Raw genomic sequence first — 25,246 nt, 5'->3', positions numbered from 1 at the left:
CTCTATTGGTTCTCAGATGTGATACTTTAAATCCATTCTGCACATGACCTACAGAATTAGCGTGAAAGTTATTGGACAATAAATATTCAGGAATTCAAGTCACAGATTTAGGTACAAATATGTGATGATTAATATGAAATAGGAGCACAAAAAATTTCAATTATACAAAGTTCATTAAAATGAAAAAAATAAGACCTAACTCTTTAACTAATTAAAATTTATTTTTAATTCATTGTACAAATGAGCTTGATTCTAAATAAGTTAACAGATTCAAAAAGTATGACACAGTTTTGTACATATCAATATTTGTGTAAAGTAAATACTCAAGATTTTTAAAATAAGTAGTCAGATTTGGTATTACATTTAACATGAAAAACTCTATTAAGAGAAATATGAACATGAACACAGATTTGGCATAAAAAATAAGACGCATTAAAAAAATTACATATTTTTTAAATAATTCCTCATAATAGAAAATCATGCAATATAACTCTAATAAAAAATTTGAGTGTTTTTACCAGTTTCAGTTTCATAGTAAAATAAAATAAACCATGTAGGAAGGATTACAAAATTTATTTTCCTTCAAGTATTCTTAAATTCACTGATTTGATTTGACATGAAATTTGCAGAATTAAGACACATTTAAAACACTATATGAATTGGTAACAGGAAAAAAATCTTTCATTACAGGCATAATTAAATTGGATCATTTTTACTATTTCGGTTTTCTGAGTAAAAATGAAATAAACCAAGTAGAAAGGATTATGAAGTATAAGATATTTATTTTCTCCCACATATTAAGAGTCTTATTTTGATTTGACATATGAAATACTGAATTAAGACACATTAAGAACAATGTATATCTCTAAATTGATTGGTAACAATAGAACATCATTCATTATAAACTTAATTAAATTTAAGCATTTTCCCTATTTTCAGTTTCTAAGTCAAAGTAAAATAGATCATGTAAAAGAGAAGTACGAAATAACAAAAACATTTATTTTCTTTCATGTATTAAGAGCATTATTTTGATTTGACGCACATAATATGAAGTTAAAACATAAGAAACACTATAGATAACTATTTCTAACAAAGAAAGTCATGCAATTAACATAAAAATTTGAGCATTTTCAATCCAAGTAAAAAAAAAAGAAAAAGATTACAAAACAACGAAAAGATTTACTTTCCCTCATGTATTCTTAAGTGCCTACGGTAGTTACATTGTTGGCGAAAATCGACATGACAAATTTTACAGGTATAAGGTTTTTCACCAGTATGTATTCGAAGGTGAACTTTCAAATCATATTGTCTAGTGAATCCTTTATTACATTCATCACACGTGAAAGGCTTCTTTCCAAAGTGAGCAAACTGATGGCTATATAATGCTGTTTTTGAAGGTAAGGTTTCTTGGCAAACCTCGCAAATATGTTTTTTCAATTTCTTTTTAGATTTCATTCCATCCGATCGTATATGCAGTCTTAAATGGCGAGTGTAATTACTTTTTTGATTAAATTGTGATGGGCAAAAAGTACAACCATAGAGTTTTTTTTCTGAATGGGTTAAGATGTGCGTTTTCAGATCATGTAATCGAGCACTATCTTTTCCACACAAGTAACAAATATATGGTTTTTCACCAGTATGTGTCCTCATATGTATCTGAAGATGACCTTTAGAAGGGAAATATTTTTGACACACTTCACAGGGGTATCTTGATTTTTTTCTTTTTTGTACGCATGAAGGATCAAAGCTCACAGATGATGATGTAGGGACTTCATGGACAGGCTGATTCGAGTTAGTATCATCTTTATAATTTAAATTTCCAATTTTCGTTAGGTATATTGTCTTTATAACTGGAAATTCTAGAAAACATAAAGACAAGTTGAATAAATAACAATTTAATATGAAAAGTTTACAGCAATACAAATTTAAGTCATTGTTTCTCAAGCAGGTATGATATAAACACTTTATAAAGCTGTGGGAAGTTTACTTCCCACCTCTGGTCTACGTAGCCATAGATCTATCTTATGATCTATGTCCACTCATAGCTTCAGAAAATAAAATAAAGGGTTTAATGCACATAAATCTGAATAACAGGAAAGGTTGGCATAGATTGTAGAAGAAAACCAACACTGGGGGACAATTAGATCAGGTTTGCAACACAGAGTTTTGGGAGCTGGCACCAAATTCTTTTAACTTGTGAAAGGTAAAAAATAATTTGCCAGTCGACTCTCCAACGATCCAGCTTACAGTTTTCACGTGAAATCATTGTTCTTTATCTAATAATAATTATTTTATCAATATTTTAAATAGTTCTATAAGAAAAACAAAGCCTAATAAAATAGAATTTACGATCTATTGAAACTTAGGGAATATTCTTTATTGAATATGGTTTAATTGTCCTGCTTAAAATATAATTTATTTTATTTTATAACCATTGTTAAACAGCCGACCTAATCTTTTGGATTCACGACTACTAACCTTCAACACCGTAGACTTGTAATTTTGAACCCAATCCAGAAGATAAGGGAACTCCTGGATCAAGTATTGGGAGAATTTTGCCTCTGTGGAAGACTTTTTAATGGAACTAACCCAAATTTGCATTACATGGTGAGGAAAACCATGAAAACCTCCCACATTTAGCCTGATGGCAGAAGGACATATTCCTACCACTGAGGATATTTTATGCCAGCACTGTCGATTGTGCAAGTCGAATGCCAAATTCGTATCGACCAGCCATTGCTGGGATTTGAACCCAGCTCACTGATTGGAAGGCAAATGCTCTACCCCCTGAGCTATCAGGCACAGCTCGCTTAAAATGTATTAATTAAATTCCCAATCTCTAAATGTATATTTCATATGAATTTTTATCCTGATGAAAAAGTTACAGTAAAAAATATTGTGGGACCAGTGATGGAAAATATTTCGTATTAAAATTAAAAGCTTTTCAAAACATTGTATTTCAACACAAAATTGTTGATTTATAACAAAAAGAGAAGGATGGATCTTCTTTCTTCTTTTAAGATTAAAAACAGATAAACTTTTTTTTGTTTGCTTTCTAACATAATCATCAGAGCATCTTGGAGCGAATTTCAAAAACTTTTAGCCAGGGTACTGAACTATATTTCTTTAGTATATTATGCGATTGCTCATTTGATCATTTCTCATGCAGTTTATAATAGTTACAAACACAGAACTTCACAAGTTCGGTTATTTATATGCACAGAAGTTTAAGTTTATTGCAAATTGTTTATAATAGGCGAAATTTTGAAAACTCTGCCTACCTTTCCACAAAACTGTAGCATAAATTGAAGAATATAGAATAGTATACCTAATTATCACACAAATAAAAGTTTTGGTACCATGTAATTAAAAAAATTTTTTTTCTAAGTATCATCAAAAAAAATATTTATATACAATATGTTCAATTTAAAGGGACAGTGAATCTTAAAAACTTTTTATGTTACGCTACTAAAAATCTAAATTTTTGTGTGTGTGTGTCAGTTCTACATATGCAAAGATATCTTATGCTCCAAGTAATATTGTTAAAAAAAAACTTAAAACTTATGAAGGTACTAATGAAGACACTTTTTAATTATATTGAATTAAATAAGCTTCCCACATTACAATATTTATACATTAAATTACTTAAACTTTTAAGTATGATTCAACTTAAATTATACAACAGTGTTGCTGCTCAACAAGATCAATATAACATTTTATAAAGATTTTTTTTGCTAAAACAGTATATACATTGTTTTCGTTTTATTCAAACTTTCCATGCTGTTTTTACCATCACAAAGAAATTGCTCCTTTTAATGTATTAGTGTATTTATTAAAATATGTTTAAAAATATTTGAGATTAGCACAGACTATGTCAGAATACATTGTTTTGGAAAAAAAATTTTAAATTTTTTTTTTTTATATATTATGCGTTTTAAGATTATTTAAACAACTTAAAATAATTAAAAAAGATTATTCAAAATAATTAATATAGTAAAAGAAAAAAGTTTGTGTTTTGCTGAGTGCTTAAATAAAATTTGATTTGTAAAAATTTAATTATTAAAATTTTTTTCAACATTTTAATAAAGGTTGTAACTTACAATATCAAACTCAATTTGAATTGGGACACATGCATGCGAAACTAACTTCTCCCTACACTACTAAATACATTAATATGGAGAAGTTTTCTATTTGTGCAGTTTTATCTAGGAGCTCCATAGAGAATTAAAAAAATAACTATACAATACTGGTACTAATTTATAATTAAAGTGATGAACAATTAAAAAAAAAAAAACTGATTTATCATAGCAGTGACTCCACCGAAGTTAGCATTCAAAAATAATCAAAGCAAGAGGACATTTTTAGAAAACACCTACAAGATTCAACCTCCATTTAAACTTATTTTGATGGTTATTACATGAGTTTATTAATAGATTTTGTAAGTAGTTTTGTATATTTTCCCCTTAAATATTAATTTCTCTGTTTTTATTTTTTTTTTGTTAAGGATTTTAAAAATATATAATAAGTGATTATATAAAATATTAAAACCTTGGGTTAAAAAAACAACAACTCAATTTTGCTTTTTTAAATTCTGAGTGTGTGTTCAAAGCTGAAAATTTCAGTAACTTAAGCTTTAAAAATTAATACCCTGATATCAATTTTGTAAAATATACTCCTTTGTTTTGCATAATCAACATGAGCTTAAGGCCTCTATACTAATATGTGCCACTGTTTTAGATGCTATTAAAGTACAGCTCTTAAAAATCTTTTACAATCAAAGACTATAATTTTTCTTTTTAAGGAATCAGATTTTCAAAGGCATTAACAATGCTTAATTCAATAGTTAGTTCTGTATTAGAGTAATATAATTTAACCATTCACAAACAAAAAAATTAAAGTAAAATTGGCAGGCATCCCATATAATAATTAAAATTTCTAACGCAATTAATAAAAATCAATCTAATTTAATTCATTATCATAATAAAAATATTCTTTTTTCTTTAACTCACTTTCTCCAAAAACAATTAGAGAAGCGAAATTTCTTTACAATATAAATTATTTGAATAACATGTAACAGTTTACCTCGCTTGGTATTTAAACTTGTGCATTCCATTTTGCAAGGTTTCTAACAAGAGCAATCCTATAATAAGAAAATTTCTAATATTATTTGAAAATATTATTGAACATGTATAATCATAAGAAGATAAATTAAATACAAACAAAATATAATTGTTTAATTATAATCCTTTTACTGCTGATCTCATATTGAGTTGGAATCAGAACATGGTTGTTTTTAGAAATCAATACTAATGCTATCAACATAATGTTATACCAGTGTTATTTTACATGAATAATGCTTTCCCCCTTAAAGATAAATAGAAAAAAAAAAGAAAAGACAGGATATAAAAACAAATAATATACTCAAGAAAACAGAATGAACTCATGGAATAAAGGGTTAGGGGACAACTTCTGTCGGTTCAAATCTTGTTTTTTGATTTCCTGAAGGTGAATGGATTCATGGACCTAGTCTAGCTCCACTAGACCAGTGGGGATGAGAAACAGCAACAGAATCCTGAATTAAGTAATCTAAACTAAACTCAGTGGCACGACAGCCCATACAGAGACAAGGGCCACTGTGCCCATCTCAGTTTTCTTGACCTTGGGCTCTGGGGTGCAGGAGCAGATGTTCTGGTCAGGTGCTCAGCAGAACCCTCAGTGTTTAGTTCCCAAGCATGCTTGGTACTCATTTATCGACCCACAGAAGGGATGAAAGGCTGAGTCAACCTTGCCCGGCCCGAGGATCGCACCCAGGATCTGTGGCACGGGAGAGCTACCTCTCAGCCAGCGGGTGTCGAATTAAGTAATCTAAGAAATGTATTTTAAATTAAAGAATATAGTCTATTTCGATTATTTATAATTGAAACATAAAAAAAAAGAGTAAGTTTCATGTATTTTCGTATTTATAATACTACTATGAAAACCAGAATTCCATTTTAGATGTATCATCAATACAACTGAAAGATCTAGGTTGAAAATAAAAAGATTAATACAAAACTAAGAATGGCAAAACTAACAGACTTTTAGTTCAATTTCTATAAGGAATAGGGTCTTGAAATTATCTGAAAAAATACAGGTACAAAAAATTAGTTGGATTATGCAACCTCTTTAAACCATTAGTAATAAGATTATATTGTATATTAGCCATTAGATTATAAAAATTGAAGTTAAGATGTGAATTAGTTTAAATTGACTTAAAATCAGCAGAAAATAAACCAAATTATAAAAGCTATATATAATTCTAAAAATTTTGATGAAACTATAGACCTTTCAATGTTTTGATTAAAAAAAAGAGAGTTAAGGGACTGAACCGCTATGTGATTGTGATTCAATTTTAATAATAGACAGTTATATACACAATTTACAGACTCCTTTGATGTACAAACAGGGAAAATTTCTGTATTGTGATCCGCGGCAGAATAATCACCAAGTTTTGGCAACTTCTGAGGAGTGACCCGTGAGAAACTAATATGAAAGAGCATCACATAAAGGGACCATCTGAAAGGGTATAAGTAGTTGCCACCCTCTGGCTAATCTTTTTTTTAAATAAATTTGCAAGTTTAAAATTCATTTGGTGGTTGGGTCATAGTACGTGAAACAGATCATGATACAGAAATATTCTCACTATTTTATTGCTACATCATTTACTGTTCATTATTTAACATATAAAGTAAATATGTTACGTAAAAAGATGCAAGGGCACCGGCAGGGGGGGGGGATTGCACTTGCACCTCCCTGGCCTTTTTTTTTAAACAGTTAAAGAGATACAGAAAGACAATTTTTGTTATAAAATTTCTTATTAAAAATATTTTTATTCAAAAACAAATAATTAAGTAATTATTGATACATAACAATTAAAAAATTGTTTAATCAAACAAGAATTGTAATCGTCTTGTTTGCTGTCCAAATCTGTTTAAAACTTTTTCAATGAATTCTGAGTCATCTTTTATTCTTTTCTTACGCACACTGAGCATGCACAAACTACTTAATCTCTAGTGAAACATTGCAGACCGATTTCATGTTTTGATGTGTCTAAAGTGCGTTCAATAGTGCACATAGTAGCTGGATGAGTTAGGCCGATTTTGATTGCACCCGCTACAGATGGATAAAACGGTGTGGCCTTAATAACTAAACCGATGTATTCATTGATAATTCATTATTGTAAATACTGATTGAAGACTTAAATAAAAATTGAATACATAAATCTGTAAAAAAATATTTATGTAAAGTTACTTTTTTCTTACAAAAAATATCAGAATGCAGTCAATTTGTAAAATCTATTCATAAGTCGAACACTCGTAAGTAATTTTTTATCTAAACTGTAAAAAAAAGATTTTTTTCTTGGGCAGATATCTAAGCTATATTTTTAAATTTAATTTAATAAAATATAAATAACATTATATTTTCTATTAGTTATTTAGTTTAACACATGTGTATAACACAAACTGACTTCTCACAACTATAAAACTTCCTCAACACAATAAATACCAATGTTAAGCGTGCACAAACACGTTAGTACACGAAACTACTGTTTGTAGTTATTTGTGTTACAAAGTCAGTAGCTATGCCAGCGCCATCAATACAGTTCCTCGTAACAAGATTTGCAAGTACAAGAAATTCATACTTTTTTTAAATATCTTGTTAACAATGAAGAAACGTATCTTGAATAAAATTAACAAAAGAAAGTACATGCAATAACAAAACAAAATGTAATAACAGTATATTTTTAAATTTTTTTTTTTGGGGGGGGGGTAGTTTCTTAGAGGGTTGCACCCCCTTTTATATTATTCTGCCGGCGCTCTTGAAAAGATGTGATGCGCTGATGACAAATAGCAATCAATCTAAAGGAAATAAAATAAGTATAATAAGAATATATTTAATTTTTAGTTTTAATAAAAGGATGATAAAATATACTTCTACCACTTAACTTTTTTAAGTGTATTTAAGACAGTAGCGGATCCAGCGGAGGGGGGGAAGTTATGACCCCCCCCCCCCCAAATTGAAAAAAAAATTTCTTTTTAATAGTTTACAAAAGAAAGAAAATATTTAAAAAATTATTTAAGGGGGCATATACACCTAGGTAGGTCGGAAAATTCGATTCACCCCCCCCATCTAATTATGTTCTTAACTGTTTCAAGAATCATAATCCAAAAGATTAAAACGAAATTCGTCTTAGCTTCATTGTAAACGGTTCCTTGGGCTATTCATCCACTTTTCCATCGAGGTTAATATCTTCCTTACCTGTACTATGCATGATTCTTTATCGCCTTACGAGATCATCGCCAACAACATCAATTATTTTTATTTTTTGAAATGCCGGATGCTATTTTGGCAAAGTATGAAATAATCGTCCTGATGAGGTTAATATGTAAATGATGCGCATGTTATTGTGAATGACCGAAATCGGTGGTTGTTGACTTTCATAAGTGAATGTTGACAATCAAATTAGTCGCTTTGGTGAATCCGAAATATTTATTACATCCGATTTGATATTAATTTATTCGTGGATATAATTACATTTATTCGATATTTCAATACTTACTGAGGATAGATTAGCACAAACATCAGTGTTTGGAGTATCGGGCAAATATATACCGGGCAATAGCATTTGATTTTAAAAAAACATCAGTGCAGGGTATACCGGGCAAATGTATACCGGGCAGTGGCACTTGACCTTAAAAAAACATCAGTGTAGGGTATACCGGCAAATGTATATCGGGCAGCGGCGCTTGACCTTAAAAAAAACATCAGTGTAGGGTATACCGGGCAAATGTATACCGGGCAGGGGCACTTGACCTTAAAAAAACATCAGTGCATGGTATACCGGGCAGTGGCACTTGACCTTAAAAAAACATCAGTGTAGGTTATACCGGGCAAATGTATACCGGGCAGTGGCACTGAATCTTAAAAAAACATCAGTGTAGGGTATACCGGGCAATGGCACTTGACCTTAAAAAAACATCAGTGTAGGATATACCGGGCAAATGTATACCGGGCAATGGCACTTAACCAGACCTAGTATGACTAGACCTTTGGTAAATGTCCGAAATATATACAAGATCTAGTGCCACTTTTGCTATAGCTTAAATATTTAAAAAAAATTAAACAAAATCAATTTTAAACTAATAGCGAAATTATTGCTTTAAAATTAAACAAAATAATAATAAAAACTGCGCCAGATAAGAGTAATTGAAGTAGTTGCTTTATACAGCGCATGTGCCGAAATTTTTTTTTTACAAAATTTATCCACGTGCATCTAAAAGTGGATGAATATCCCAAGACACCATTGTAAACATTAATAATGTTGAAGTGTGCCAAGCGCGCTTCAGCAGGTTTAACCAAAGATTGTATAAAGGTGAAGATTAAGAAACATTCATGGAGAAATTGATTTGGATGTTGAAAAAAATCATTGACAGCTTTGCCAAAGTTTCTAAAAAACACATTAAATTTATTATTTAAATATTTTGAGTGCTTGAATTATTTATGCACTGTTCATTATGAAAAAAATAAATGAGAAGTAACATAAAAAACCCCATTTTTTTTTTCAAAAAAATTTTTTTTCATAAAAAAAATTTATTGTTCGGGGGTCTGAGTCTATGACCCCCCCCCCAGGAAAAATTCCTGGATCCGCCCCTGATTTAAGAGTTAAATTCTTACGTAATAAAGCTAATTACTGAATGTAATAAAGATATCAAATAAGTTTTTCAAAAAAACTCATAGTAATATAAAAATCTGCCATTATTACAAATTATTATTACGAATTTAAATAAACATACAATATACACAATGTTAAGTACAATAAATATTCAATAATTATGTTTAAAGAAGCAGCAGTTTATATAATGGCCACTGACAAATCAAAAATCAGATAACTCTCATATTAATTCATTATTAAAATGTTTAAACTTTAAATTATATTAAGTGACTTAATTGAATTGTAAAATATTAGTAGACCTAATAATATTTTAAAATTCAACCTAAAAAATGCACACACTATCTTAAGATTTTAATTAGTTTTTGAGTAACCAATGGAATAAATTCTTTGACCCCCTTTTTTTTTATAATTTATTCTAAACACATGATGTTGTTGTCATATTTTATATAAAATTTATGGACTCTTAATGGGGAATATCAAGCAAGTTGATAGTGAGATTATTCATTGTGGTATGAGGATAAGATTTCTGGTTAAGGAAACCAAATTCTCACAGACATGCTGACGTTAAAACATTTATATTATCTTATTTATTACGTTATTAAATTCATACATATGCACTAAGAATGTAATAAAGAGTCACAATCAACTAACACAAAAGTGCTCGTATAAAATAGAAGCATAAAAGATTCATTTTCAGGAAAATGAAATAAGATTGTAAACAGAATGATTAACTAATCACTAAGATTTTTGAAAACTACAATTTTTAACAAGTAAATAACAAAATAATTATAATGCATTTAATGAAATACATTAAGAAGTCTTAAGCCACTTGTTTCTGTTTCAATCAATGCTTAACAAAAATAGGCTTGTCCACCCATTTTTCGATTGGTGAAGGAGGGCAAGTTTGAATGCATCATTTTGGAAGAAGACCGGTTCCATGTTTTAAGTGCACCGGTAAGTGCAATGAATGGAATGTGAAAATTTTAATTCCACAGCCAGTTGTAAATAGCGATAAATTGCCAAATATTGCAAACCTATGACCTGACAACTGGCAGCTATGGATGGAGTAGTTCATTAAATCAATACCAGATAGCGTTGTAATTTCAACAATTTCTGTCATTTCAACTTGAAAATCTGGCAACAGATGAATATTTACAATTAAATTTCAGCGTGAACTTCAAAATTTATATTTACCTGTAATAAGTTTTATTTCAACGAATATAAAATGCTTATAACTATAACTCCAGTATTAAATGTGATTCAAGAACTGTAACATGTAAGTTTGCATTTGAAGTTTTATGTTTTTCATTTATTTAAAAAGAAAAAGAACACAAATTTAATATTGAATGCATTTATTGAAAATATTTCATACCTGTATTTCTTTGATCTAATGCCATTTTTTAGATTTAAAACTCTGTATTACAGGTCGTTCAAAGAGCGATGGGAATGCCCAATCAAATATCTCAAAAATAGCATCTGATCCAATTTTAATCCTGTGCAATTTTTTGAGATATTTCACCATTTCCATACTATTTGAATAATCCGTGTAATATTAATTTGATATTAATAAACAATGATGTAGATTTTGTGGCTGTCATGGGATTATTATCATAACTACAGGAAGGCCTGCCCTGCTTGCCCTTTGATTCCAATAAATGCTCCCTTTTTGTAAAAATTAGCTGCCATCCCTTTAAACTGCCTTTTTATTCATATTCCATTCTGAAAAGAAATTGATTGACTGTTTAAAATATAATTACACACTGGTAAAATTATCTGCGTTTGTAGGTTTAGTTTTGATTACAATTACATACAACTATTTATTTTGTTAAGATTATTCTCAACCAATAAAATTTTTATAAGGTTCTCTTTCTTTTAGGGTGGGGTATATTAATGAATTTTTTAGATGATTTTAAAATTATTTTTTAAATAAATACCTTTTTCTTAAAAAGAACCCATCTATAAATGTTCATTTTCTCATAATTTTCAGTGTAAATTACAGAAAAGAAGCTTTCAAGCTGTTTATAAATTAATTAGTTTTGCTAGTTTACTTTTTCTTATTGAAAAAAAATATGCACAGAGAATTTCTATTAGCAATGCTTTTAATGTTTTTATAAACTGCAAATTGAATAATGAGCGAAAAATACTTGTTGAAATATCCATTTAAAATAGTATAAGAGTGTAATTTTAAAATTTAATTAATTGTTGAGTGAGGATGAAATTAATTTATTACATAATATATTACTATTGCAAATTTTAATAAATTTTTAAAGTGTTCAGATATCCTCCCTACAGTGTTAAGAAATCTTTGAGTTTTAAAAACTCAAGGTACCGTTTTCTATTCCTTGGGAGAACTCTGGATTTAATGAATGTCGTCCTTAACTTTTGATGGTTTTTACCATGAAAGATTTTTAAGATTAAAATTTTTTTTCTTTTTAAAGAACATTTCTTTCATTTCAACCAGTTTCTTCCAGTGTCCTGGAGAAAATGTTTCTTATGGTTGGCATTGCTGAAACAATGCTTTTAAACATTACTTATCAACACTTACTCTAATTTAAAAAACTGCTTTGCAATTATGTTACATTTTATTAACCTGAGTAATCTTTTTTAGTGCTGTTTTGTAATAAAATGAAAAACTGGATGCAGTAAATTAAAATGGAAACTAATGGTGTTGAACAAATGGAAATCGATGAAGGTGAACAAATTGATAATCAAGTTGTAGAATTACAAACTTTATTCAGTTTTGCTGAAAGAAATGATATTAAAAGCATTGCCGTTAATATCATAAATAAAGAAAACTACAGTGACATCATAAATATGAGACATGATGGTAAAAGAGTTATTGATAAGGCTTGGAAAGATAATTATTACGATCTTGTACTTGTACTTTTATTGGGAGATTCTTATTTCCCTGAAAATTTTATTTTGGATGATAATGTCAACAACATTTTTCAATCCAAAATTATGGGTATTGCTAGTGGGGTAAACTCTTTTCATGATCAAATTATACGTCATAAAGAGTTAAAAGACACCATGAAGGCTATTGCAGATGTTAAAATTCTATATAAAGAATCTTTTTCCTGTTTGGCAGTTAATTATGGGTTTACTAGTTATTGTGATTGCTATGCACCAAAATATTACTTTAACACTTCTTCTAATTCTGCAGCATTAACAGCCATTGAATATAAAAGATATGATGTTTATTCCTATTTAATGACCCTACATTTTTATATGAAAAAGGAAGAATATCAAATTTTTGATCTATTGCCAAAAAAAGTATCAAATAAAACATCAGAGTTTTTAGAAGGACTTTTTCATTTTATAGGTTCTGCTCATGTATCGTTTTTGTTGTCAAGAACAAAAATGCTTAAAACAGATTCTTCCGCTTATGAAAAAATTCGTTATTTTTATTCACTGCTTGATAAAATTCCAGAGGTTTCAAATATTTTAAAGGCTTTAAAACATTGTGATCGTATTGTAATAAACGTTGATTTACGTAATGAAAAAGCTAGTGAAATGGATCCCAGGTGCTTACAAACCTTTGGACATTCATATGTTTGGCATGGACAAGTTTATGCTGCTTTAGGAAGGGGAGAAAAGTTGGCATTAGGTACTTTATCTCATGAATTTGCCCATTTAGCTATGTTTGAAGTGTTTCGAAATGAGTCTAAGCCTTATGAAAAACAAGATATTTCAAGTGAGCAAACATTTAAACAATTGACACTAGAAACCAAAAATAGTTGGAAATTTGTAAATACAAAAACTGAAGAAGAACAGGGAATGAAAAATATTATTGGAGGTGCTTTTGGGTATCCAGAATCTGAACATGAAGTTGAACTTATTGCTCGCATTGTAGAAATATTTGCTGTTTATGAAGATCAAGGAAAGAAGTGGATTGAATTCAATTTTTGCCACTTATTTTCATTTTTTCATGAAGTCCTTTTAAAAATTCAAAGGGCTATTAATCTTTGGGAAGTACATAAGCCTAGTAAAGATTTAAAATTAATAAATCAATATGCTGGTTATGAAAAAGATGAAAAGATACAGCTAGTAGCTGATCATACAATCGAATTCACATTCCGTAATTTTCTTAAATCTGATGATTGGAGCTTTTGTCATATTAGTGATGCATACACGTGTGCACAATTATGTAATTTTTTGTATGTATTTTTTAAAAATATAATCAAGGAAAAGTCACCTGATGATTATTATTTTTTTACTTTTGATGTGTGTAACAAACATTTAGATGATATCATTGTAGCGTTTGCTGCTGCAAAAGTCAATTTAATTACTCTACTGTTTACAGAAATTAAAATTGAAAAGGAACGATTGCGGGAAATATTGTTGAAGTTTTTTGAAATTACTCTCTCTTCTACAAAGAAAATTATTTTTTTGGTCTTTGATGAGAATCGTTCTGATTTTGCAGAAGCTTGGGACCGTGCATTTTCACTCATGGAAAAGGACAAACAGGCGGCTGCCGCTTGCTTTGAAAAAAAATATGGAGACAGCTTTAAATCAGTAAAAATTGAAAACCTGGAAAGTTTTAAATTTGAGAGCATTAAGCATCAGCCCATCAACATGCAACTCACTCTTAAGGATTATGACTTAAACTCTCAAACTTATATCTTACAAAAAGAAAATATAATATTTCAAGGCAAAGTTACAAGTTTATGCAAACTTCTCAATATTCAGAATGTTGAGATTATAAGTGATAGCAAATTAGACTTTCTTCTAAATTTAGAACCTAAAGTTATACAAAGACTTATTATTGGTGAAAATGTTAATATTGGAGAAAATTTTCCATCATATAATAATAGCTATTATATTTCACGAAATTTCAGTCAAGTAGAAATAAAACGAGCTATTCAAAGAATTAAATCTTTTGGAGATAAAGTATGTTTTTCCAGAGAGGAGTTTGAAAATTTTTGCAGTCTTTTTCCAGAGGAAAATATCCATTGGCTGGAAAGGAAATCTACAACTCTTGTTTGGCAAAAAACTCGTGGCTCTATTTTATCTTTGTATGAGTATATTGTTAGAAATCAAAATGTGTCAACATTGTGTTCAGAATCAGATCTGTTGCGTTTGCAAAGTCAGTTGAAAGTGATAATTATTTCTGATGAAGCCGGAATGGGAAAATCTACTGTTCTTTCCTATTTATGTCAGGAAATTTACAAATTGAATGCAAATGATATTCCCCCAAACTGGATTTTCAGAGTGAATTTGAATGACTATACTCGAATATTGAGAGAATACACGGAGGCTAGCGAAAGGTCAATTAAGAAGCTTGCCAATTACATGCTTAAGTTAAATGAACCCTTGGATCAGATGTTATTTCATTCTGGGTTAATAAAAACTGTTGTGATGTTTGATGGATTTGATGAGATCTGTCCAACATATGAGGCTATAGTAATCGAGTTAATTAAATATTTATTAAATAAGGTTAATAATCTTTGGATATCTACTAGACAGAATAAGAAAAATGAACTTGAAAAAGAGTTTCAAGTATTTGCTTTTTCATTAATACCATTTTCAAGTAATAAAGAACAATTTGAACTTTTAAATAAAATTTGGATTTCTAAATTAAAAAAAGAAAATATTGTATGTAGTGAAAATGAGGAGTCTAAGAAGCTGGATTTGTATTGTAATGATATAATAAATATTTTTTCAAAACTCACAACCATTGAAAACAGAGATAAATTTCTTAGTAAACCATTACATTTGAAAATGGTTGGTGACATATTTTATAAAAGCAAAAACAATTTTTTAGGAACGTTTAAAAGTGTCAAAGATTTTATAACCAGCAAAATGGATAGGCCAGAGCTAAAGGAAAACCTTGATGTCTTAGATCTTTATGAATCTTTTTTGAAGGAACTTATTTATAAATATTATCTTGTTGGCAAATTAAAATATGATTTATCTAAAGTTGATAAAAATCCTATAAAAATTTATGTCAAAAGTATCTATTTCAATTGTCAAATTGCTGCTTTAAAACGTTTGGCGATTTCAACTGATTTATTTAATATAAATGAAGATAAATTTGAAGAGTTCAGGAAGGAAATTATTGATGGAACTTTAAAAATTGGTTTTTTGCATTGTAATTCTGTTGACAATACATTGCAATTTACTCACTTAACCTATGCAGAATACTTAGCCTCTGTTTTTATTGCTGAACAACTTATTCAATCTGTAGGTAAAGAGTTTCATGACATTATTGCACTCGTTAACAAACTTTTGCCAAACAATTCTTTATTGTTCCTGAAAAGTTTTTGGAAATATTTAATGAAACATGACAATAAATTCTTTGAAATACTTAAGGAATCAACATTTTTTGATTTTGCTGTAAAAAATGGATTCATGAATATTATTCGTGCTATCATGGAAATTGAAATAGATACCATGTTTAATAATAAGGAATCGGACATACCTGGTTTGCATCTTGCTGCAAAATCTGGCAAGGCAGACGCTGTGAAGTATTTTTTGGACCCTCTTGTTAATCTTTATTCCAATACGCAAAAAAATAAAAATGCTTCCAAGTGTACTAACATTAATGAGAAAGATTCTTATGGCCATACAGCTTTGTATTATGCTGTTGAAAATGAAAACTTTGAAATTGGTTATGATTTATTAGTTAATGGAGCTGAGTGTTCTAGCCTTGATGATAATAGACTCGTTTATTCATTTGTTTGCTACATATTTAAAAAAATTTTCATTTCAGAATTTAAACTATTTTTTAATTTTCATGTGAATCCACTCAGAGAAACAAATCATTTAGTTCAAGTTTTAGAAATATTTTTTTTACATTTTCGTAACTTTTATGATAAGCTGCCATTTAAATCTATTGTTTCGATGTATCAGTTTTTTTATTTTTTTCTTTGGCATGGACGTACACTTGTGCTCAAACATATAACTGAATGCATAGATTATAAAGATAGAAAAGACATATTTATGTATAGTGATGGAAGACAAACAATTTTAGAAGTTGTCAGTAAAAGTATATACTTGAATGATAATGAAAAGCTAGATATACTAATCTTCATGATTAACGGTGATCCTTATTTAAAGAAAACAATTGAAGACAATGATGAATTTTTAGAACAGATTGTAGAACAGGGAAGTCTTAAGACTTTTATGTATTTCACCAATCATCGGAATCATAGTATCCCTATTAAATTCCTTATATCTGCCCTTAAGAACTCCCACTTTATATTTGTATGGTATTTATTAAAAAGGAATTGTTTCAAATCTGATGATACTAAAATGTCTCCATTGTGTTTAGCCATAAAGTCAAATGCATGTTTAAAGCTGATAAAGTACATATATTCTGTAAGAAGTGATACAGAAACAAAAAAATGGTCTGACAGAAATATTTTAAAGTTTGCTATATCTGAGAAGCAAAATTGCCATTTAATAAATTTTCTGCTGAATCTAAGTTCTGAGGATAATTTAATTTGCTCAAAAAAAAATTATCCTCAGGTATTAAATCTTTTGCTTGATTGTGGTGCGCATGTTTATGATGATGATATGTTTATATCAGAAGAGAATATGTTTCAAATATATTTCAATCTTAGTGACTCTACAAATTTAATTTCTGCAATAAAAAATAAAAACTTTGAGTGGAGTGAATTTTTTATACGTCGTGGAGATGATGTTAATCAACAGGATGAGTATGGTAAAACACCTTTACATTGGGCATGTTATGTTAGAAATTTCGATATTGTTAAACTCCTCCTTCAGCATGGAGCCATGTTTGACGCAACTGATTTTAAGACACATAAACCAGCTGCAGAATTTGAAACATATGCTGGTCCTGATTCAATAATTGCTCAAATGAAGATTAGAAAACTTTTAGATGAAATGTCACAGTTATTTAATTCAAACGAATGTCACAATTTTGAAGCTCATAAAAGTATTGCCTGTTACTTTTTAAATGCTAGAAATTTTGAAAAAAGTACATTATTGCATATTGCAGTAAAGAAAAATAATAGCAATACTGTGACAAAATTGTTAGAATTTAATCAAGAATATTTGGAAAAAAAACTTAAATGGATTCATATGAATGATGAAAGTTGCGAAATGTATCGAAATTACCAGCCTTTTTCTGTTGATTCTGTGGATATAGAAGGGAATTCTCCTTTACATATTGCATGTAGGAATAATAATAAACGTATTATTAATACCCTCTTACGTGAGGGAGCCATTTTCAATATCAAAAATAATGCTGGGAAAACTCCAATTGATCTATCAAAAGATTATAAACATTTATTAACTTCAACTGAAGCTTGTTTTGAGGATATTAAGGATGGAAAATCATTGATTCTTGTTAGAATTCTTCAGCAACCCTTAAATGTAAAAAACATTGAAGGTGACTCGTTTTTGCATCAAACAATTAAACACAAACGTCAGGAATTATTTGTATTTTTGTTAGGAAGAGATATTAACTTGAACTGTCAAAATTTAGATGGTTATACACCACTTCATTTAGCTGTTAAACATAGTAACATTTGTATGATTAGAAGACTACTGCAAAGAGGTGCCTTTTTCAATGCTTTCAGTAAAGAACTCAAAACCCCTTTGGAATATGCTAATGGTCTGACTGATTTATCATTAAAAAAGTATCTTGATCTAATAAATGAAATGTTTAAGATAGTATTGAGTGATAGTCCTGAAAGAATTTTGAACCATATTGAATCTATTCAGCAGTGTTCTATACCTTTACCTATAATAGTTAATGCTTATGATAGAAGAAGTCATTGTGTTTTGCATTATGCTACTAAGTTTTCACACTTTTCTGTTGTTAGAATTTTATTAGAAAATGGTGCTATGTACAACTGTAAAAACCTTTGGGGTGAAACCTCTATGGACATTGCCTCTAGCCTACATATAAAACAACTTCTCCAGTTAATCCATGATTTGTTCTGCAATTTTGATATGTTGGATGAGATAAAGGGTGAAGTTGGCTTTAAAATTATTAATAATGTGCGGAATGAAAAGGGATTAACTTTATTGCACATTGCTGCAATAGAAAACAATCAAAATCTAGTTGTAAAGTTAATCAAATCTGGAGCAGATGTTCATGCTGAAGATATGTATGGTAAAGATATTTACCATTATGCCAAGACAAATGTTAAGAAAATTATAAAACAGTACATAAAAATGCAAGAGTATATTCATGATAGAGATTTGAATGAAGCTGAAAAAATATGGGAACAATTGAGAAAATTTTGTAAGTAATACATTTTAATACTTTTTATTCATATTTTCTTTAACGCTTATTTTCAATTTACTAGTCTTATTTACAATTTTAAGTTACTAAAAATTTTCAATAATTTACCTAGTTTTATTCATTGTACTCTTTTGTTCTTTATCTTATTTTCTTTGGCTTTTGTTCACATTCATTTTTGCAATGATTACTTTTAGAAAGGCATACGAGATTTTATATAAGTCATGTTATTAGATTGAGTATTCATAAAAAAAAATCACATTCAAGGTAGGATGATTAGGTAGAAATTTATATGTACTATTCTTTTGTTTTGACAGCAACAGTGTTTTCCTCAAAGAAAAAAAATGGGTGAGAATTTCTCACCCTTTCTCAAAAACAGGGTGAGATTTCAAAATATATTATAATTATAATACATTTTTAACGTCTTCTATTTTTTAAAGCATTGAATATTTTTGGTGCATCATCATAGAAGATTTTGCCTTTGCAAGGTATTTGTCCATCTTACATAAGTGCATACAAAATTTGAACGTCTTACATGAAGAAACCTTACCTACGGTAAACACATGGTTGTATAGAAATGTGTTTTGAAAGGGGTTCCGTGGTTGTGTTCTGTTGTTCGAAAAGGTTCTGAACAGGGTTGGGGTTTTAGACGTCCTAAACTAGTTTTGGACAGGACGCTTTTTTAAAAAAATACTAAAATACTGCAATTTTTTTAAAAAAATACTAAATTTGTTTAAAAATTAGCCTTTTATTTTTCACAAGATTTTTTTAAAAAAATTTTATAATTTCTGCATCACAGGATGATTAAAAAGACATCTATTTTTTAAAAAAATTGTTTTTAAATCTAAATATATTAGTTTAAATTGAAAATACAAAATAACTGAAAAATGTAATAACAGTTTTGAAGGGCATAACAGTTTCAGTTACTGACACTGATGACGTATCACCAATCACCACTATGATAAAAGAATTGAACATGAATGAAATAACAGTATTCTTGAATAGTACCTACTATAGATAAATAAACCTGTTTATGACTAACCAAGCACTTAGTCCCTAATAGCTTAACCTGTATGGCAAGGTCAAACTTCAGTTATGTACTATTGAATGAGAGGACCAATTGAACTTGATTACTGATTTATCTTCCTTTGTTTAATGTTTAAATTGAAGAGTCAAACAATATTAATAAAACATTATACTTTTAAAAACAAATATTCTGTAGTAGATTTAATTATCAATATGTTATTAGTTCTATGTTTGTTTTACCTCTTACATATTGTTCAAATAAAATTGTGACATAATTTGAGTAAAAGGGTTTTGGACAGTTTAAGACAGTTTTGGACAAAGGGGTTTTGGACAGGACGGTTTAATCCAGGGTTTAAACCGTGGATTAATCCATTCTGTCCTAAACCTTGCCAACCCTGGTTCTGAACAATACTAGCAAATAGGGAAGCTCGATAACGGGACAGATGTTGAAAATAATGAAAGATCCAGGAAGAAAAGTGAAACGGATTTTATTCTAAATGGCGTAATTCAAAGCTTTTTCCAAAATGCAAGAAATTAGCGAATTTTGAAATTGATTTATAGAATGCGCGAATTTCTCGCACTAATAATTTTTTTATGTGAGATTCTCGCGCTGTAGTGAAAACACTGCAGCAATGAGGACATCATTCATGAGATTTATAGTACAAAGTCAGAAAGAGTTTTTCTTGTTCTCATTTTTTCCCTATTTTTAATACTTTTTGATAAATTTTGAATGATATTTTTCATTTTAAGTGACAATACATTACAGCCCAACTGATGTTGATCAATTAGTCTAACTACGAAGCACTAAATTATGTTAAATGATTTTGTTTTTGTGAATTTATTGTAAATTAGTTTAAATAACTTGATTGATAAGGGATGATTTTAATTTGATCACCTGATTAAACAATATGATTTCCTTGACATTTGTTGTTTATTTATTTAATGCTCAAAATAGACTGCTAAATATAAAAAAGAGTACCTAAATATGAATAAAAGTGATGTGAAACTATTAAATTATACAGGATTCGTATGAGACTCCCCGAACAAAAAAAAAACTCTGAAAAAATGTAATTTTACCACAGGATCTGTGATTGTCAAGAAATTTTTTACCCTTTTAAAAATCATTAAAAAATGTGATATGTTTGCAGTTATGCATAATTTTAACTTTTGTTTGCAGTTATGCTTAATTTTAATGTAAAAAATTAATTATATATTGAATTTTATTGTCAAACAATCTACCACTTTGTAAATTATTAAAATAATTCTTTTTACTTTAGCATTTCTAAAAATAAGAGGTGGCAATTGCATTAGTTTTAAATCTCGTTAATGTCATTACGAAATGCATTGTGCGCTTTTTATATTGCGTGAATAAAAATCACGACACGATTTGTGACTTTTAAATTGCCAGAAGAATCAAAACTCTCCAATGCATCCATCATATTCTAGAAGTATGTAATCTAATGTCATGTTACATGTTATAGATCAAAGGTTTTCGGTAAAAAAGGAAAGCAAAGGTCTCAATCAAAAATCCAGTCGATCTAGATCTCAACCTGGCAAACGTAGACTTGTTCGTTCACCTTCTACTGGTGCTAAGAAGTCTCGAATTGCTGCCTCACAAGGCAACTTTTAAAGAATTTTTAATTCAACTATCATTATAAAAATAAAAATTACCCTAAGTAACATTTGTGTCCTTTGTTATTTGATTTCTTTGTCATTTACTTCTCTTCTCAACTTTTTTCCTTGCATATTCTAGAAGTGACTTCATACTTCTAGAATATGAAGTCAAGAAGACATCATATTCTAGAAGTATGTAATCTAATGTCATGTTACATGTTATAGATCAAAGGTTTTCGGTAAAAAAGGAAAGCAAAGGTCTCAATCAAAAATCCAGTCGATCTAGATCTCAACCTGGCAAACGTAGACGTGAACGTTCACCTTCTACTGGAGCTAAGAAATCTCGAATCGCTGCATCACAAGGTAACTTTTAAAGAATTTTTAATTCAACTATCATTATAAAAATAAAAATTACCCTAAGTAACATTTGTGTCCTTTGTTATTTGATTTCTTTGTCATTTACTTCTCTTCTCAACTTTTTTCCTTGCATTGACCCTCCTTTTGTACTTAATTGTATCTAAAAGATAGAGTGATAAATGTGCAGATTATCATATCGTCAGCGGGATAAAAATGATAGACAATGAGATACCTGCAAGTGATGCAGTGTGGGTATCTCAATCCTGATTAGTTGTTGGAATGTGGCATTTGTTTACGTTAGCAACTGTTCTTTCCATTCTGTTTCAAGTAAGCCAAGCATCAATTCTCTTAAGGGACGCATTCTAAATTCTTTCATAAAGATTCTTTCACTATATATTTATACAGAGACTTAACACAAAGACAGGCATGAAGCCATGTGGAACATAAACAAACGAACTATGCATCAAAGTTGTCAGGTTACGCAAAACAAATAATAAATTTAATTGAATAAAAGAAGTAGACGAAAAAGAGTTATATTTCAACTAATTAAATGTGCGATATAGCTCTGTATTTATCGTTAATTAACATTCTAATTTATGTAGGGAGACTTAGCTCGACTTTAATATGCCATTCTGCTGATAAAGATTAGATGGATTTGACATCATAGGTCAAGTGTGGATATAGGAGATCTTCTTCTTGCAGTACAATTACCCAATTGTTTGAGACCAAAAATGCATAACTAAATATGTATGGACCATAGATATAAGCATAAAATTAAAAACAAAAATAAATGCATGCAAGGCTAGAGGAGTTTCATTCTTCTGTTTGGTGGTACAAGGAATATTGTATTCTGTACACGACGCATTCCATTATGGATGATACTGATTACTGAGCCTCTTGAAATAATCATAAAAACCTAGAATCCTTTAAAAGAAAATTTAAAATAATACTAAGAATTTTCTGTCCCAATATTATGTAACAATTGTTAATGTTCTGTTGATTGAAAAGGAAATCTTAAAACTAAGATCGAGAGGGAATGGGGATATACCAGGAAAAATAGCTCCTATCCTGCTCTGCAGATCATGCTATCAAGTGGGCACCTATTAGTATAAAAGAAAGGGAACGGTCAAGACTGACATGGCAGAGGCACTTGAAATAACATCTTGGCTAGGTAGGAATGACAGAATTGAAAGAAACATGTTTCTTGGAAAAAAATTGCTTTTAGAAAAACACTTGAAGCCTCATATGTCTATTTTTCGAAAAGTGAGTCCTCCTTCATACCTGCCAAGTCTCCTGTTTTTTGACGAAGACTCCTGTATTTTACGACTATATCCTGTTTACCTGTATATTCTCAAAAGACATTTAAAAAAAATAATTTTTTTTTGGTGATAAAATATCCACTAATGGCAAAAATACTTCTCTTATTCCTCAACAGATGGTGCTATTGCCAGCACTGATGTTGAGTGTTAATAGTTTAAGTCGTTAAGTCGAGCCGTGATGGCTCCGGGGATAGAATGTTTGCCTTCCAATGAGGTGAAACCAGGTTTGAATCCCAGCGATGACTGGTCAATACGAATTCTGCATCCAGCTTGCAGCGACCACAGTGCTGTTGAAAACAGGAGCCAGCTTATTAAGTTTCAGATATGGCAGACATCTATTATAAATAAGAATTCACTTCACAGAAAACTGTTCAACTATTTAAGAAATAAAACTTTAAATATAAAGAAAGGAAACTGCACTCAACAAAACTAAACATGAGAAGAACATACTCTATACAAAGTAAAACGTTACTAACTAAACACGAAAACACCCACTTCCTTCTAGCTGAGACACAACAGGAAGTGACACAGCAAGAAGGAAAACACTACACATCTATTTGTTTGCATTTTCCAACAAGTGCTACCGTGAAATATCCTCAGTGGTAGAGGCATCACAGGTTTAGGTCCCCTTGTCGTCAGTCTAACCATGTGAGGTTTTCCTATCCATGTAACTCAAATGCGGGTTGGTTCCATCAAAAAGTCCCCCACAAAAGCAAATTTCCCCCAATACTTGATCTAGGAGTTCCCTTGTTTTCTGGATCGAGTTCAAAATTACATGGCTACAGCGTTGAACATCAGTAGTCGTAAACTCAAAATTGGGTCGGTTAGTAAGATCTCCGTTATTTTATTTCTCCAATATTGGCAGGTGTGCTCCTTTGCATTCAAAATACTTTCAGTAGCTAGTTAAACTTATGACAGCTATTTTTTATGTAAAATCTTATAATCCCTAAATAAAGAATTAAAAATTGAAAAAGTTAAAAGGGAGTAGTGTATTTTTTATTTGTGGCAAGTAGCATCAGGGTTCCCACAACACATGAAAATTTAATTTTTCTTTGCAAACTCGGAAAACACCTAAAATTTTATTTCTTATTTTTGTATTTTAAAAAATTCAAATCTCTCAAAGTGTAATCTATGGGATATTTAAAGATGATAGTTCATCAATATTATATTATTTTATTTATTATAGCATTATTTGTTTTATGTTGAGCTGTTTCATATTCCAGCAACTAAAATTAGTATTGTTATCCTAATATAGCTCACAAAAGTATAGCTCATATTTCACTAATCACAAGGACTCAAACTCTATAAATATTCTTTTTTTCTCTATAACATGATAGGCACCTGAAACTGCAGATCTCTGTTGCATTCACACTAAAGCTCATAGTCACACATAAACATAGGACAAGCACTACGGGGTCCTTACTCATTTTTTCTTTATACTCTGGTTACAAAAGACATACCTAGAGGGCATTTGCTCAGAACGTGGTGACCCTGAGTATATATATACCGTTTAAATGCAAATAAAGACATTTATTTTTAAAGCTAAATAAAACTGAGTAGGAAAAATATTTTTTAAGATTGTTTATTGTTGGTAAAAATAGTACCAAATTGGTGGTTTTTATTTATAAATATAAAAATGTATTTAATTTTTACTTACAGAGGAAACTAACAATGATCCAGAATCCAATCCACCGAGAACCCAATCTGATGAATCTTCTCTTGCTTGCTTGCCATCTACTAGCTCTAAAAAACCACAAACTGCTATTGCACAAGGTATTTTAATTTTGTTCTTTTTAACTAAAATGAGATCAAAGTTATAAAATGAAGTTAATCTAATGAATTGTCTTGTTACAGAGGAAATTAACATGGCAATTAACAATGATTTGATATCCAACGCACCTGGAACTCAATCTAATAAATCTTCTCTAGCTCAATTGCTATCTACTGGCTCTAAAAAAAAACAAAATGCTATTTCACAAGGTAAATTTATTTTATTCTCTT

At 29.6% G+C, this 25,246-nt stretch overlaps 2 protein-coding genes across 8 annotated transcripts in view; one reads left to right on the top strand and one right to left on the bottom strand.

Moving 5' to 3' along the window:
• Positions 1–200: 200 nt before the first annotated feature.
• On the bottom strand, positions 201–10,660 carry LOC107456569 (uncharacterized). Of its 5 annotated transcripts, none has more exons than XM_087149784.1 (3): positions 10,364–10,660; positions 5,083–5,140; positions 201–1,859 (listed from the first exon to the last, which is right to left on the bottom strand). In XM_087149784.1, exons 2-3 carry the CDS (start codon positions 5,111–5,113, stop codon positions 1,180–1,182), a joined length of 711 nt encoding a protein of 236 aa, XP_087005910.1. In that variant the 5' UTR covers positions 5,114–5,140; positions 10,364–10,660; the 3' UTR covers positions 201–1,179. The 5 variants fall into 5 exon arrangements, with proteins under 5 accessions (XP_087005910.1, XP_087005912.1, XP_087005913.1 ...); XM_087149786.1 differs by having other exon boundaries at positions 10,522–10,656; XM_087149787.1 differs by having other exon boundaries at positions 10,323–10,542.
• Positions 10,661–10,792: 132 nt separating this feature from the next.
• The window catches only part of LOC107456566 (uncharacterized), a 32,325-nt gene continuing 17,871 nt past the window's right edge, over positions 10,793–25,246 (top strand). The window contains exons 1-6 of one of the 3 annotated variants that reach the window (XM_043050236.3): positions 10,804–10,988; positions 12,321–18,932; positions 21,437–21,574; positions 21,795–21,932; positions 24,905–25,018; positions 25,100–25,225. In XM_043050236.3, coding sequence (XP_042906170.2) covers positions 12,365–18,932; positions 21,437–21,574; positions 21,795–21,932; positions 24,905–25,018; positions 25,100–25,225 — 7,084 coding nt within the window. In that variant the 5' untranslated portion in view covers positions 10,804–10,988; positions 12,321–12,364. Of the gene's footprint in view, positions 10,989–12,320; positions 18,933–21,436; positions 21,575–21,794; positions 21,933–24,904; positions 25,019–25,099; positions 25,226–25,246 lie in introns of all 3 variants that reach the window. The other 2 variants (XM_071180718.2, XM_071180719.2) reach the window with 2 other exon arrangements.

This window comes from Parasteatoda tepidariorum, chromosome 8, assembly GCF_982258835.1.
Source record: "Parasteatoda tepidariorum strain Cologne lab strain chromosome 8, Ptep-v5.0, whole genome shotgun sequence".
Lineage (NCBI taxonomy): Eukaryota > Metazoa > Arthropoda > Arachnida > Araneae > Theridiidae > Parasteatoda > Parasteatoda tepidariorum.
The sequence above is the reverse complement of the archived record's forward strand: the minus strand, read 5'-3'. Positions and strand labels throughout refer to the sequence as shown.